The sequence below is a fragment of the Fringilla coelebs genome (assembly GCF_963513975.1).
Source record: "Fringilla coelebs genome assembly, chromosome: 2".
Classification (NCBI taxonomy): Eukaryota; Metazoa; Chordata; class Aves; order Passeriformes; family Fringillidae; genus Fringilla; species Fringilla coelebs.
In genome coordinates, this window is record NC_140029.1 from 6,081,297 (window position 1) to 6,097,056 (window position 15,760).

The window sequence follows — 15,760 nt, forward strand, 5'->3', positions numbered from 1 at the left end:
TGCAGAAACCACCTGAGCACAATGTCACTGTGAAATAAAGAATTATGATTAATTCACAGATTACTTATAGTCCTACCTGAGGTGACATTTGGCTTTACACATGTGTTTTCCATTTTTTACCCCTTATGGTAGGCTACTTTCAATATGTTCTTCTAGATCTTACTCACTTTTATTTGAGCCAGTAAGCGCAGACCCTCTAAGTTTAGGATTCTTGATTCTGAAAAAACTGCAGATGACCAAGGTGAACAGTAGATTTATTTAAAAGAAAGGAATAGCATCTCAGTCCAAAGTAAAACAAGGGTCAATTTTATGCTTCTAATACCACTAATTAGACCCAACAGAAGTGTAATGAAGTGTTATTATATCTATGTATTTAAAAGCCTACATAATAAACCATTTAACTTCAAGGGCCATATTCACTTATATATTTGAAGTCTGTGGAAAATATGATCCATAATGCACTTAATCCCACTGAACTAGCCAGGAACAGCCATGGGAATGACACATCAGGCCCATGAAGTCTACCAAAGCCTCACAGAAGTCCTGCAACGAATTTAAATAAGATTCATTTTAATAAAGAGCATCTCTTTTATGAGCAGAGCCTGCAGGAGCAGGGCCTGTTTAGTCTGGAGAAGGCAGAGATCTCAACCATACATACAAATGTCTCCCAGGAGGGTGCCAAGAGGATGGTGCCAGACTCCGCAGTGGTGTCCAGCGGCAGGACAAGGAGCAAAAGGCATAAACTAAAACACCACAAGTTTCACCCCTACACAAGGAGGGACTTCTTCCCATTGAGGCTGGCAGAGCTCTGGGACAGCTGCCCAGGGAGGGTGTGGAGTCTCCCTGTCTGGAGCCATTCCAGACCCATCCGGACACGTTCCCGTGTCACCTGCTCTGGGTGACCCTGCCTGGGCTGGAGGATGGACTGAGCGATCTCCGGAGGTCACTGAGCGATCGCTGAGGTCACTCCAACCCCGACCATTCCGTCACTCACGCCGGCTGTCCCCGCTCCGGGCGGCCCGGGGGGCTCTGTCCCTCAGGCCGTCCCTCGGGGGCAGCCCGGCCCCGGCTCCCCGCGGCTGCCGGGGACCGCAGGCCGGGCCCCCCCGTCCCCGTCTCCGGGCCGCGCTTCCCCTTCATTCCCCGCCGCATTCCCCCTTTTCCGGGTTCCCCGGCGGCGGCGCTCCCCGGAAGCGGTAATGCCTGCCCGGTGATCCAGGAAGCGGATGAGCCTCTCCCGCCCGCCTTCCCCTCCGGAGCGGCGCTGCGGGGACGCGGGGAAGGGGGTGGGGGGAGGCGGGGGGGGGGGGGACGGCGGCGGCGGTGCCACCCCCGCTCCGGCCCGGCCTGTCCGTGCCGTCCCAGCCCCCGGCCGTGTTTCCATGGCGCCGGGCGGGCGGGGGAGCCGGGGCTGACGACCCCGCCCGCTCATGGACCCCGCCGAGGAGGAGGAGGGCAGGGAGAAGCCCCCCGTGATCTACACCATGGAGAACAAGCCCATCGTGACCTGTGAGTGTCCCCGCCGCCGCTGCTGCCGGGGCTGGGGGTCCGGCCGGTGCCCCCGGCGGGCCGGGGGGGAGGCAGGAGCCCGGCTGGTTTTGGGGGCTCCCGCAGCTCCGGGTGGGGACAGGGCGCCTGCGAAAGGGATCTGATGGCGGGGTTTGCCTCTTCACTGCTCCCCCCCTTTCTGATGGCAGTGGGCAAACTTGGGGTTGTTTCTGTAGTAAATAACAAGCGGAATGCCGTGCTCATAGGTGTTTAGGGGAAGAGGGTAAAATGTGAGAATAAATGGTGAACCCCAAACTTCCTGCCAGCGAGCTTTGTGTGGCTTTGCTGGTGCCAAGAGAAGTTGCGAGGAGGCATCCTCTGCGGCGATCCCACTGATGCCTGCCCACTGACCTTACACTTTAATCTAAAACTGCTCTGGTTCCATCCCTGAGAGGGTTTCGTCCACCAAAACGGGATCTCCTGCTTCCAGCTGTGAATTAGTTCTTTCAGGTGTCAGAGGCAGGCAGGCGGTCCTGGTGTAAAAACGTGATCCTTCCTGCTCTCACAGGTATGGAGGAGTGCACTCAAAGTTCACTTAAAACAAGCAGGTGGACTAGGCTGGGCCTTCGGAGGCATTTCCTTAATGGGAGAAGGGTCAAGCACTGGAAGAGGCTCCTTAGAGAGGTGTCTAAGTCTGTCCCAAGTCTGTCAGTGTCTAAGAGATATTTGTGCTGTAACTTTTGGTCAGCCCTGAAGTGGTCATGTAGTTGGACCAGATGATCCTGGTAGGTTCCTTCCAACTGGAATAGTCTTTTTTTATTCTAACTACATCCATAATGTTAATAAAAAGGTAAAGGGAATGAGATCAGCATAGAGTTCTGCTTTTTCTTTTTTAACAAAAGGTAGCCAGTGTCTGGTCTTAGTCAGAAGTATCTCTACTGATGATGTAGCAAAATACATATTTGCATTTTATCACTAGAACACTGGGAATGCTTTATGTGCCTGTGAAATAGAATCTTGTTTCACAGTTCTGTCTTATCTTATTATGGAGTAAGCGTTTATTGGTGATTAAGGTCTTAGAACTTACTTAGAAAAAGTATCCAACTGTAACCTTGTAGCTGTATAATTATGTAACTCTGTGTGTATATATTTTGTCCAGACTATTTTATAAATGTGCTTTTTTTTCTGTCTTAAACTTTTTTCCTTTTTTTGAATGCAGTTCATAAGCTGAAGTGAACAGGATCTGTACTGAATCTTCTCTACTCATCTATTTCAAGAATTTTGAAATCCATTTCACTTCAGATTTAAAGTCAGAAACAATATGCATATCAGAAACATCTGGAGGATATAGTTTGTTGGTGCTAATGCTACTGTTCAGGCTGTGGGAGCTTGCTTTTTAGATTTTTCTGGCTTTATGTGTATTCAGCATTGGAGAGTCTCCATGTGTGTGGCAGGGGGTCTTGGTGGTGCAGGTCAGTCTTTGCTGTTCCTGTATGATTTAAGTAACATTTTAGTCTGTTGAAGTACACAGAGTTTTACCTCAGAGTAAAATCTTGGGCTTTTTCTTAGTGGGTGCTGAGAAGAACTCTGGTCTCTTTGTACAAGGGAATTTTCAAACTTCCAAACACGAAATTTAACCAGATTTCAATCAAGCCCAGTTGTCTGATATTGAGGACAGTATTAATTTTGTGTGGTGAGTGAGCATACATTATGGTTGTAAAATATTTTGTTCTTATCCCCATCCAGTATGGTAGCAGCGGACTTAAAAATCATATAGGAGGTGAGCATTATGTGTCACTTGTATGCCTCACTCCTGGACTGAGGAATAATTTCTATTGCCCTGGACAAGCTCAACAATAATATCTTTATGGGCATGGCCTGGAGTGGCTTAGTCTGAGACAGCCTAATTCAGGAGTTAAAATCAATTCAGCAAAAGTGCTCAGAGTTTACCTCTCTGGTGGATGTAGTACAGTGACTTGCTGCATTTTAAACCAAAACATTTGATTTCAATGGGGAATGTATTTTACTGTAACTGCTTTAGTTTCTCTTCTTCTCTGTTCAGAGAAGTGGAGTATTTAGAGACTGTAGTATTTCAAGGAAGTGCATTCACCAATAATGACTTACTTGAAGGGAAGCTCCTCTGAGCCTTGTATTGCCAGAGATTTACAGAGAGGTGAGGCTTGGCCTTCCAGGGAGAGGATTGACTAGGTGTTGGTTTGTTGCAAAACACATTAAAAACCATGGTATTAGAAACTGCTCGACAAACACAGTTTCTCTTTTGTCTGTGGTTCCAGTTTCAGGCAGTTGGAGTTGTCTGGGATAGGTGTCCCACCCAGGAGGGGCACGTGGGGTCAAAACAGACTGCGAGAGGATGGCTGGGTTCTGATATGTGAAGTAAGAGTGGAGGTTAAATGAGGGTGCTTTGCAGAACAGGAGTATTTCCTTTCGCTACAAGATTCAGATTAATCTCTGCCAGGTCAACTTTTGCATCATGAAATAACTCCTGTTAACTCTTAGGGTTTCTTCCTAATAAGAGAGAACTGAAGAGGGAGTTTTGTTCCTAGTGAAACTTCTTTTCAACACTGTGCATACCTGAGTTGTTTTGTAAACTAATGTTTTTACCTACTTGAAATAGATTTGACAGTGCTCTGAAAGTAAAGAGAGTTATGCTTTCAAATCTATGAGTTTGTACTGTAACAGTAGTTATTTGCTATATTGGCACAACCCTGAATTCAGCACCCTGTGTACGGGCTTTGGCCTATGGGAAAAGATGGCAGGTTCCACGTGTCTTGGACATCTGATGCCAGTTGCAAATGCAGTTTTTGTGAGCACTTCTTTCATGTTAGTGCTGTAACTTGATTACTTTGCCCTCAGAAGCTGTGTGTAAGTGAATTAGCCTTGTTTTTATTGTGTTTGCATCACTGGAAACACCTGTAGTTTTAACAGAGTTTTTAGATTCATAGAATATGGCAAGGCATGACAAACTTTTGGAGACCCTTTCTCTAGGCATACAGACGACCGTATTTTCCAAGTGTGGGAAAAGTAATATATTCACAGAAAGCTGCTGTTCCTTTATGTGTGTTCCCTTTTCTCAGTATGGCAGCACCCCTGAGTGTTAAATCACTCTTGTCAGGTAGGACTGAGTGCCATGATGACTCAATTCCAAATTAATTTGAGCCATATTTTTTACACTGTCAGTCTTACTAGATTGCAAAGCCCCTGGGGAGTTGCGCTGTCCAGCTGTGGTTCTGCTCTCTCTGGCAGGTTACTTTGTAAACTCTCAACTCATTTGTAGCAGTTTATCTGCATTGCTACCAGACCTGGTAAGCTTACAAAATGTTTTGAGTCACCTTACAGCTTTCTCACTGCTGTAGAAGGATTATTTTTAGCTTCATTAATTTTTTTTTTTTTTTTGCAGAGGCAAGTTGAGTGTTTGCATCAAACATCTTGAACTTGAGTAGTTTCTGTAAAATGTTGACTTTACAAAATCTCTAAGCCAGTGCAGCTTGCTTTCCTAAGAAACCCAAACAATGTTGTTTCCTTCTCAGGAATCCTGTTATAACTTTGAGAAAGTCTTTGGAGCTTCAATATAATGTTGTTGCATATATATATCAGCCAAAGAACTCATCCTTATGTATCTGATTTGCACTTAAATTATTAGCTCTATCCATATGAAGAAGAGGCTGGACACTAAAGGCAATTCTGAAAAATAAAGTAATTATTAGGTTTTTCAGAGGTTTTCTAACAAGCTATCCTTTTGTAATTATCTTCATGCAGTTGTGGAATATTCCATTATCAGCTCATAGTATCTGTTTCTATTGTCTTCTGTCTGTTTATATTGTGTGTTTGCATGTTTGCTCTCACTGTCAATAATCTGTTTTAACACAACAGACTATGTATAATCTTTGGAGAGGATGGTGTGCATCATTTTTATCTGGTCCATGTTCAGAATGTGCTGTGATACAGCAACAGAAAAACCATCAGCAAATGCTTTGTAGGCCCAAGAAGAGAAAATGTTTGCAGTTATCTACAGCAGGATCAGAAAGATTAATAAAAGTAAGGGGTGGGGAGGGAAAGGGAAGAATTTTGCATCTTTTTGTGGTGAAAATAAATACTTGCAGTTAAGAATATTGTTCTGGGACTAGAGGAGCTTGATTCAAAAGTTCTTCTGTTCCTTGTAGATAGATGTAATAAAAAAAATGTGGCAGCAAGAAGCAGGATGTAGCCCAAGTGATTAGAGTGATTTGCTGCTAGTGAGACCATTTAACAGCTATATCCTATAAATTCATTTCCCCTGTTCTCAGCCAGAACTCCTGCCTGCATTGTAAGTCATCACTGTTGTGTAGTTGATACATTATTCTGTGCTTCAATATTTGATTTCATTTGTCATGAGAAGAAATGGCATATACTTGTTAGTTTTAACCTGCTTTACAGATTCAAAAGTGCAGCAGTGAAGTTTTGCTAAAAGGATTTTCTTCTAGTGAATCAGCTATGGTTTTTATATAGCAATTTAGCTGTGTTGTGTTTTGGTTTTTACACCTCTTTTGAATATGAATTTGAGTTAGGAGAGAGGAGGATCTTTAAAAGATGTAAATATAAAAACCTCACCAAAACTTCAGGTAGATCCACTTCTTACAGGCTAGTGATTTAAGAAAAAGGATTCATAGTAGAACTTTTTACTAGTGGAAAAGTAAGTGGGGTCAGAAAGGTTAGCTGTGAGTGATATTTGGAGATAAAACCCAAACAGAACTACACCGAAGTGTAGTCTTGGCTCTGCATTCTTTTAAAGGTATTCAAAGCCTTTTATCTCAGTTGACTGGGCTTGTCATTGGTATCAAAGGAAAATATTTATCTTCTTTAGTCATCTGACCTCAGGAGTTTTTGTTTTAAACTGCCTGTGTAGTTAGTGGGTTAGGGTAATTTCCTCTAGAGGAAAAAAAACCCAACTTTGGTATATTTAGATACTATCGTGACGAAGTCTCTAAGCATCTAAGAAGTTTGGAAATTGTTAGGAAAAAATATTTTGGTGGCTTTAGGCAGGCATGAACCTAAAAAATGTCATTATTTTATGGTTCTTTGGTATGAGACAGCTGCTACAAAGAGTGCATGTTCCCCTTGGAAATCCTGGTTAGGTGGTCATTCTGGGTTTCACTGTTCTGTATAAATTTAGAGTAGAACAAGTGTCCTAGATAGGGAAAGAGGAAAGGGAGGAAGGCTGCACTGATTTGATCTACCGAAATGTCAGGAAGAAAGACAAGGAGGAAGGAATCACAGAATTGTTTGGATTGGAAAAGACTTTAAAGATTGTCCTGTTCCAAACCCCTGCCATGAGCAGGGACACCTTCCACTCTCCCAGGTTGCTCCAAGCCCCATCCAGCCTGACCTTTAACACTTCCCAGGGATGAGGCAGCCACAGCTTCTCTGGGCATCCTGTGCCAGGGCCTGCCCACCCTCACATGGAAGAATTTCGTCCTGATGTCTAAATCACCCTCTTTCAGCTTAAAGCCACTGCCCCTTGTTCTGTCACTCCAGGCCCTTGTACAGAGTCCCTCACCAGCCCTCTTGGAGGCCCTTTAGGCACTGGAAGGGGCTCTAAGGTCTCTTCTCCAGGCTGAACAAGCCCCTCTCTCAGCCTCTCCCCATAGCAGAGGTGCTGCAGCACTCTAAGCATCTTTGTGTCCCTCTTCTGGTCCCACTCCAGCTGGTTTATCTTGTTGTCACATTGGGGATGCCGGGGCTGGAGGCAGCTCTGCAGGTGAGGTCTCACCTGAGCGGGGCACAGGGGCAGAATTCCCCCCTCCCCTGCTGCCCACGGTGCTTTGGATGCAGCCCAGGACACTTTTGGCTTTCTGGGCTGTCTGTGCACATGGCCTGGCCATGTTGAGCTCCTCCTCAACCAACACCCCCAGTTCCTTCTCCTCAGGGCTGTTCTCGCTCCATTCTCCGCCCACAGCATGGAAAGTGTTTAGATAAACGCCAAAGGCCCTACCCTTTGAACTTTGTCATGTAGAAAAAAAGGAAACAGGTGCTTTGTTCTTCTCTTTCTCCTGGGGTGTTTCTTTTTGCCGTGCATCACTTGAATATTACTGCTTTCAGTTGTTGTGTGTTACCACTTCATTTGCAGAAGCACTTGGTGTACTTGGTGTGGTATCACTGAAAGAGACTCTGTATTCTTTCTCTATTTGTGTGCTGTTGACATCCAGGTGGGGAGTAGATTAATTCAGACATACATGGTTTGAAAGCTGAGGTAGGTGTTCCAGGAGGTTATCAGATTCTGATGTTACTGCCTAGTTATCATCTCTGTGGCGTATTTCAATCTTATTTGCTTGTAGGTTCTGAAAGATGAAAACCCTTCTCTAGAAGGCTTCTTGATTTTAATTATGATAGGATTCCAGAATTACTTTTCCTTCCCACATATGCACATCCTTCCTTGTCCCTTTCAGTTGTGTCTGATAATCGTTTACACTCTGGCCCCATTACTGACAGCCGTAGAATGGTTTGGCTTGGATCTTAGTGTTGAGACCAATCCACTGAAATGAATTTGATACGGTTGAGTCATCATTTTTTTTCTTTTTCTCCTTTTCCAAAACAACCTCCTCACCAACTCACAAAAAATGACAAAAAGTCCTACAACAAAATCTTTGAAGCAATTCTCAGACTTTTGTGCAGGCTCTTTGGGATTTGCTCTAAGTTTGAATTTTAGAGTTACTTGGGGCTTTGGAATGTTTCATTCTAAATTCATAGAATTCAGTAAGATGCAAGCAAAAATTCCTGTAGTGATATTGTTTGTATTTTCTCCTTTATTTTTTCTTTATTTTCCATCATACTGTTTTTCCTGTTTTTTTTTTTTTTAATATTTTGGAAAGTAGATCATAAATATACCAGCTACTGAGGCATCAGAGGCATATATATTTAGAAAGAGAAGAGAATGAGACTTCTGCCACACTTGAGGTCTCTTGAGCTGTAGGAATCTTGTTCAACACCACTCCAGAAACAGTGATCTTTTGGGACTTTCTGTTCTCTTATTTCTGCAGGTTGTGCTCTTGTCTCTGTGCTGTGAGGTGTTCCCCTCCCTCCCTGCAGCCCAGTAGCACCCAGTTGACAATTTATTGTGCATCTGACAGCCCTAACAATTCCTTGCTATACTTACTGGTATCAGTGCTGGTCCTGTGTCAGTGCTGTGCTGGTGTTGCCTGCTGATAACTTCATTTTACTGTTCCTGGCTTGATCAGCTCAAACATGCTGCTACAGTAGATACAGGGTCCAGTTGAGCAGAACATGAAATGTTGCAGCCCTTTGGGTGTTGGAAATATGTGGTAGCAGCTTTGGTCTGTGTTCAAAGATAGCCAGTGTATTTCACATTGAAGGTCTGTTCTCACTTTTCTTCTAATCCTAGAGGGCTGTGTTGCCTTGATCATAAAACACATTCTTCTGTGTATTTGATATGCCCTCAAAACCAATGCAGGAGGAAAAGCTGACTGGTTTTAAAATGAATATAGCTGTTTTAAGCTGATAATGTGATGTGTCTGTCTGAATAGCAGGGTGCTTACACATTATCCTTGAGTTCCTCTGTATTCAGTAGTAGTCCTTTTTACTTAAGATGTTGAATTCTGGGTTATTTTCATGGCACACATTGAATTTTTAGGTGCAGTGTAGAAAAATTACTTTGCTATACTCCAGAGATAAAATATGTGGCTTGTTCTTTCCAGCAGATTTGGAGCTCACAGACTCTCATTTTGATGTGGTCATCGTGCTGCTGCTAAGTCACTAAGCCATGTTTCACTCTCTGTGGGCAGTAATGAGTTGCAAATCAATAGACTGTTCTCAGTTTGGCTCACAGAGGTGTAGCTTGGTATAAAACAGCATTAACACTATGACTAACACTTGTTTCAGTATTCATTCAGGGCATTTGTTTGTGGTCTTAAATAGCATGTGGTATGGTACACTTAATTCAGATGGCATCAAGGTGAAGGATCAAGCATAAGGTACTTTTCTGGAGAAACAGCACTAAAGTACTAATTGTTTTTGGTTTTTTAATCTATTTTATGAAATTACATTGTTGAATAATAGCTAATGTGGTCAGAAATCAGAAGAGCTGTTTTTGTTTGTTCTTAATCAGACTCTTAAACTTTAATTTTTTAATATACTTTATTGTGTGGTGATAGAATTCTGCTAGTGCTGGTAATCAAAATGCTATAGGGGAGAATAATAATATATATAAGAAAATTGGGGAGAGTGGACTGGAAAAGTATTTCTAGGATGAGCTAAAGAATGTTAAAGGAAGGTGGAGGCAATGCCTGGCTTTGTGCCTGGATATGAGATTGGGGGGTCGGAGGGAGAAGAGAGGTTGTCAGGTACTTCTGCAGTTTCCAGTTCCACAGGAAGGTGAGAAGATCTTCCTGTTCTGGTGTGCAGAATGATTGTGAAAAGAAAAACCACCAGGAAGTAGCAGAATTGCCTATAAGGCTGTTAAAATCTTAATTAATGTCTTGTCATATCCTCCCTGAACCTAAAAGAATTGAAGAATTATTGTTGAAAGGTTACTGGTAGTACATTTTTTTCATGTGGTAAACATTGCATTTTGTTCTGACTTGTATCTAAGTAGCTGCTGCAGTGGTGTTGTGTTTAATGTAGTTGTTTGGGACCTGCACTGTGTTAACAGACCTCATGTTTCTGCAGAACAGCGTGGTAGTTAGGGAGGTGTTTTGTAGTAACAGCAGTCCCAGAAAATAAGGAGAGAGGAATCATATCCAGTAAAACACAGAACATGTGCTAAACCAAATTTTCTCAGCGTAGGCCCAGCTACAGAATGATGGGAACCACTCCCTACCCAGTCTTCTGGTTTGGGAAGTCTAAATTCTGGAAAATTTTTAAATGTACTTTTTTTTTTTTTTTTAACCAATGTCTCCAGCTAAGGAGCTGTTTGTTTTGTTTTTGGAGTTGGACCAGCTTTATGATACTCTCTTTGGTATATGAATTATGTAGCTCTGTGGAAAATCACAATAAGAGGTTTGTAACAGTGTCTGCTTAAAAGTGTTGTATAGGTCTTGAGAGTGATTTAAAAAGCTCCAAGTGTTTTAAATTTTTCTAAACTTCAGTGCTGGACTCCAGTTTCCGTGTGGCAGACAAAATTAAATGTTCTGAATAACAGTAGACCATTAGTGGAATAGCATATTAATATACATTCTATAATTTACACATGCTAATATATTAATGCCTTTCATTTTCAGGTGCTGGAGATCAGAATTTATTTACTTCCTTGTATCCTACACTTTCTCAGCAGCTTCCTAGAGAACCCATGGAATGGAGGAGGTAAACTTACATTTTATTCTGTGATTCTGTTTCAATGTCTGGTTTTGACCTGGGTGAATGTGTATTTGTTGTGTTCTGAGGAGCTCTTACCATAAATTGAGTTGAACAGAACAACTGACTTGAAGAAATTGGAGAAATTAGATAATCAAAGTGAATGTTGTGCATTTCAGGATGATCTTTTCAACCCTCCAACTTTGGCTAAAGAAAAATGTTAGTAATGCTGTGTTTCTCTTCCTGATTTTGTGGTTTGTGGGTTTGTCTTGGTGTGCTTTGATGTATTTAAGCTGCTGTGTTCTGAAAGTGGTATGCTTTCTTGTCAATGAGAATATAGGTAGAACTCACATGGAATTAGATGTATTTCTCTTCAGAAATACATTTAATATATTTGAATGTTTTGTGATTGGAAAAATTTTTTTGGGAATTCTCTTATTTAGTATTTTCTACTTGTCCTAGAGATACAGCAAATCTTTTACTGAAAGAAAGCTGAAGAGCTTCTAGCTACTGTTCTTCAAAAAGGAGCTTTTATCTCATTTCAAGCAATACCAAATTTTAGTTGACTTTATACCAACTACAGTGACTGTAGTTTGTGAGTTTCCAGTGCCAGAGTATTTCAGTTTATTTCTCTTCCCCACAACACATGTTCATTTCCCTATTCTGTCCACTAATTTCAGTTTTTAAACTCTGTAGGTCTTATGGCCGTGCTCCGAAGATGATTCACCTGGAATCCAACTTTGTTCAGTTTAAAGAGGAGCTACTACCCAAAGAGGGGAATAAAGCCCTTTTGACTTTTCCCTTCCTTCATATTTATTGGACAGAATGTTGTGTAAGTACTCGGAAAAACTCAAATTTAAAAATGAAATTGTTCACATAAGCATGAAAAACAAATGAAAATAACAGACAGCACAAGCAGAAAGTCAAAACAATTAAGTCTGGGTTGCATAAGCATGCATACCTGATATATTGCTGGAAACAAAACTTAGCTTGAGCACTTCTTGCCACAAGCAGTATCTGTTTGTAATGTTACTTGACACTAAGAGGACAGGCATTTGAATAACCTGTTTTCAGTACTTTATCACAAAACCCCCTGGGATCTTACAGTGATACTGCAGTGGCACAGTGCACTTTCTTTGTAAAACAGAAATGTGCCCAGAGCAGTGTCGGAACTCAGGACATCCCTTTGGGAGTCCAGAGTTGCTGGGACCCCTGCCAGGGGGCTCAGAGACCCTGGCACACAGCCCAGAACACCAGTGGATTTGATTATGGACCGTGGAGCAAATTGCCAGCTTTACATGAAGATCTAAAAGCCACAGCAGTTTAAATAGTGTAATAATAAAGTTATCAGAGGGTGTAAATGTAGGTTTTGGGATTTTTAGTATAAAGGTTTTGGGGACAAGATGGAGGGACTTGGGCATGTCCTGCCTTTCTTCTTCTTCTCTACCTCCATCTTCAGTGCTGATGTTGGCACTTTTAGACTGGTTTAGAGTAGAAGCTCACTGTCTATCATAGATGATAGGTATTGGAAAGTAATGGTAAACATGTTACATGTAGTTTTTAGTATATAAAGATAACACCACCCTGGGGGCAGGCAGAGTGCCTGGGACTGTCCTGCTGAGCAGACCTCGGCAGGACAGGAGAAAGAATTTTATAGATAAGATACAATAAACAACCTTGAGACCGAGAAATTAAGAGCTCTGACTCCTTCTTCAAGCGCCAGGCTGGGAAAAGAGACTTTCCAACTTTTCTCGGGGTCACTCTGACAAGCTAGAGACCCCGACAGAGTAGTTCAATTATGATCTGTTGCTGTGCTGAAATCTAAAGATAAGCTTTTTTTTCTTTATTTCCATCTTCTGTGTGTGTCAGGTACTGGTGGATGTCAGCAATTTAACTGGGCAAGATTTGGAATGTCTTAATCCTGATTATCTCCAGCTCACTGCCTTTTGGTTTGCCTCTGTTATGAATTAATTAGCCACTTGAAGGACACAGGTGACATCTGATCTGTGACCAGTCAAGAAGAATCCAGAACAGCCTTAAGAATTATCTGTATTTATCTGTGTGACACCAACCCAGAAGCAGAATAATTCGAAACAATGCTTCTGCTTTTTTAAAAAATCATTTTTATGAAAAAGCTTTTAAACAGGTTGAGATTTGAGCAGTGCAGAAGGTGGAAATATCACACTTCTGTTACTATGTGAGAATAAAGCAGTTCAGCTTTGTAATTTCAAACATGTTTTTATTGTAAAGCTCCAGAAGGTGTAAAATAAAGAGCTTAAATGATGCTTAAAAATCTTAACTTCAGTCATCTAAAGAATGATAATGTACCAACTACTATATTTGCTATTAACTAAAATACTGGAAATTAATTAAATTAAATGACTAAAATTTTACTATGCTTTACCTAATTTGATTTTTTTCAGTGAGTGAACTTACTATCACTAATTCCATGTGATATGTCTTTCTGTTTGTCTTCCTTTGGAACAAAACTTGCCTTTTGAAATTGTTCAGAATGTCTGTTTGATTTGATGATTCACCACTTCTCATCCCAGGACACGGAAGTGTACAAAACCACAGTCAAGGATGACATCACCAAGTGGCAGAACGTTCTCAAAGCTCACAGCTCAGTGGACTGGCTGATTGTGGTGGTTGAGAGTGATGCCAAGAAAAAGAACAAAACCAATATCCTTCCCCGAACCTCTATAGTAGATAAAATAAGGAATGACTTCTGTAACAAGCAAAGTGACAGGTGAGCATTCTCAGGCTTGCAAACATTTTCATCTTTGGACCAATGTGTTGATTTATAAAGCTCCATATACAAGACATTCCTTGCTCATTTAAAGACTTCCCTTGATATCCAGCATTCACACTGGTGGCTCTGTAAGATTTGTGCTTTGAAGGAGTCTGGCACAAAGAATAAAGGGAGAAATTTTATTTTCAGTTTTCCTGGGTTTGTGGCAGCTTTAAAATGTGTGTCAAATAGATTTCAAGTATCTCCTCCTGGCTTAGAGAGGTTTAAGGGGAACAGTGTGATGTTAATCAGCTTTTAGACCTTCAGGGTTTTTTGTTTGCTTAGGTGCTTGCAAAAGTCTTAGCAGAGTTGCAGGTAGTGGGAGTGAGGTGAGTAGGGAATATGAAGTCCATAGGGCTTTTTTTTGCCATTGTACTTTCTGCTGTTCACTTAATCAACTTTCCACTCTGAGATAATTGACATAAGGCCAGTTTGTTCAGTTGTTTTTATTCTAAGAAAATAGTAATGAATGTATGAAACTGTTCTTGCTTTCATTAAAGCAAATAAAATAGGATTTTCTAACCAGAAATAGTGTCTTACTTGGATAAGAGATTTTCCTGTCTTTAGAGATATCATTAGTTTTTTGGATGTTAATAAATTTTGATAGAAAAACTGAGGAAGGAAGATGTTCTAAAAAAGTCAATTTATTTGTAAATTAATGGGATCTGTTTATTTTCTGAGAAAAGGAGAGGAAGTTTTAGCACATAGGATGTGTAAAACCAGATTGAGATATTTCAAGAATCTATTATGGATGATTATTTCAAGTGAATTAGGAAAGGCTGACTATATGTGATCTAACAGATCCTGATTTGTATAATCTTTACCAGGAATAGCTATATTTGCTCTTCTGCTGATTTGTATTGCTAGGCAGACTTTTCTAGGTTAGCTACAGCATTGCTTATATTTAAGTAGTTAGAATAATGTATCCATTATTTGCTTCAAAAAAAAAAAAGGCTTTAGAGTGCTCATTCTGGGTAAAACACTTGAATCTTCTCATAAACTATATCACATGACAAAGTTTTTTAAAAGCTACCAAGCCCCAACCAGAAAAAAAAACAACCCAAAGCCCCAACCAGAAAAAAACCAACCCAAAACCCCAACATAGTTGCCTCCAAACAAACAAACATAACCCTTATCTTGTTTTTTTTTTTTTCCCTCTGATTAATGTGGAATGAAAAACTAAATATTGTTCATTCTGAATTTGTCAGGAATGCACAGTATTCAGCTGGGCATTTATATGTGCATTATGTGTTTTCCTCCTCAAATAGAATTTTATCAATCTCTTTCCAGATGTGTGGTACTTTCTGACCCTTTGAAAGACTCTTCCCGTTCTCAGGAATCTTGGAATGCCTTCCTGACCAAACTCAGGACATTGCTTCTCATGTCCTTTACCAAAAACTTAGGCAAGTTTGAAGATGACATGAGAACTCTGAGAGAGAAAAGGACTGAGCCAGGGTGGAGCTTCTGCGAGTATTTCATGGTCCAGGTAAGAGTCTCTTGATATTGAAGAACTCAAGAAGAAAACTCTTGAGTCCTAGTTTTAAAAATGGAGTTTTTTGGTTGTGGTTGGATTTCTGTTCCTTTTAATGTTCTGATCATTCTTTGAGGGCTGTGGCAGGAATTATGGAGACTGGTTTAAAAGCAGCATTTTTGGATCCTGTTTGCAGCAGGTTTGAATTACCTTTTAATACAGTTAATGCAGTAATACAGTTTCCTGCTGTTAAAAAAGCAGAATCTCTTCAGGCTTGTCAAAATTTTATGAACCCCAATTGAAGCAAATGAATTGCATCTAAAAAGTGTTTTAGTAGTTGATCTTGAATTTGGAGTAAAGGTCCCCTTACTGTGCATACACATTCAAACTCACAGTTGGTATTTAATATGAATGCTGCTGTTTTCTTTGTTCGGATTGTTATCAGTATTTATGGAGGTGATGTTTAGAAAAATGTCTATTTTGAAGTAATCCATATAGAGAGTGCCATGAATTCTATTTTTTATGTACTTATAAATAGAATTTTGTTTTAGCTTGTTTAGAGAAAAGCAAGAACCTCTTGTTTGATAAAATTCAATATCTTGATTCCTTTGGAATTTTCTGGTCCCTGTACAATGCTGATCTCTACTACACTTCATCCTCATGTCTCCTTTGACTGCATGTGCTATTTTTTGCATAGGATGTATCTT

At 40.9% G+C, this 15,760-nt stretch overlaps 1 protein-coding gene across 1 annotated transcript in view; it reads left to right on the forward strand.

Moving 5' to 3' along the window:
- The first annotated feature begins 1,331 nt into the window (after positions 1-1,331).
- The window catches only part of TRAPPC10 (trafficking protein particle complex subunit 10), a 39,181-nt gene continuing 24,752 nt past the window's right edge, over positions 1,332-15,760 (forward strand). The window contains exons 1-5 of the mRNA XM_084226886.1: positions 1,332-1,509; positions 10,719-10,800; positions 11,488-11,623; positions 13,344-13,540; positions 14,873-15,068. Of these exons, the coding sequence (XP_084083012.1) occupies positions 1,431-1,509; positions 10,719-10,800; positions 11,488-11,623; positions 13,344-13,540; positions 14,873-15,068 (690 nt within the window). The 5' untranslated portion in view covers positions 1,332-1,430. The remainder of the gene's footprint in view (positions 1,510-10,718; positions 10,801-11,487; positions 11,624-13,343; positions 13,541-14,872; positions 15,069-15,760) is intronic.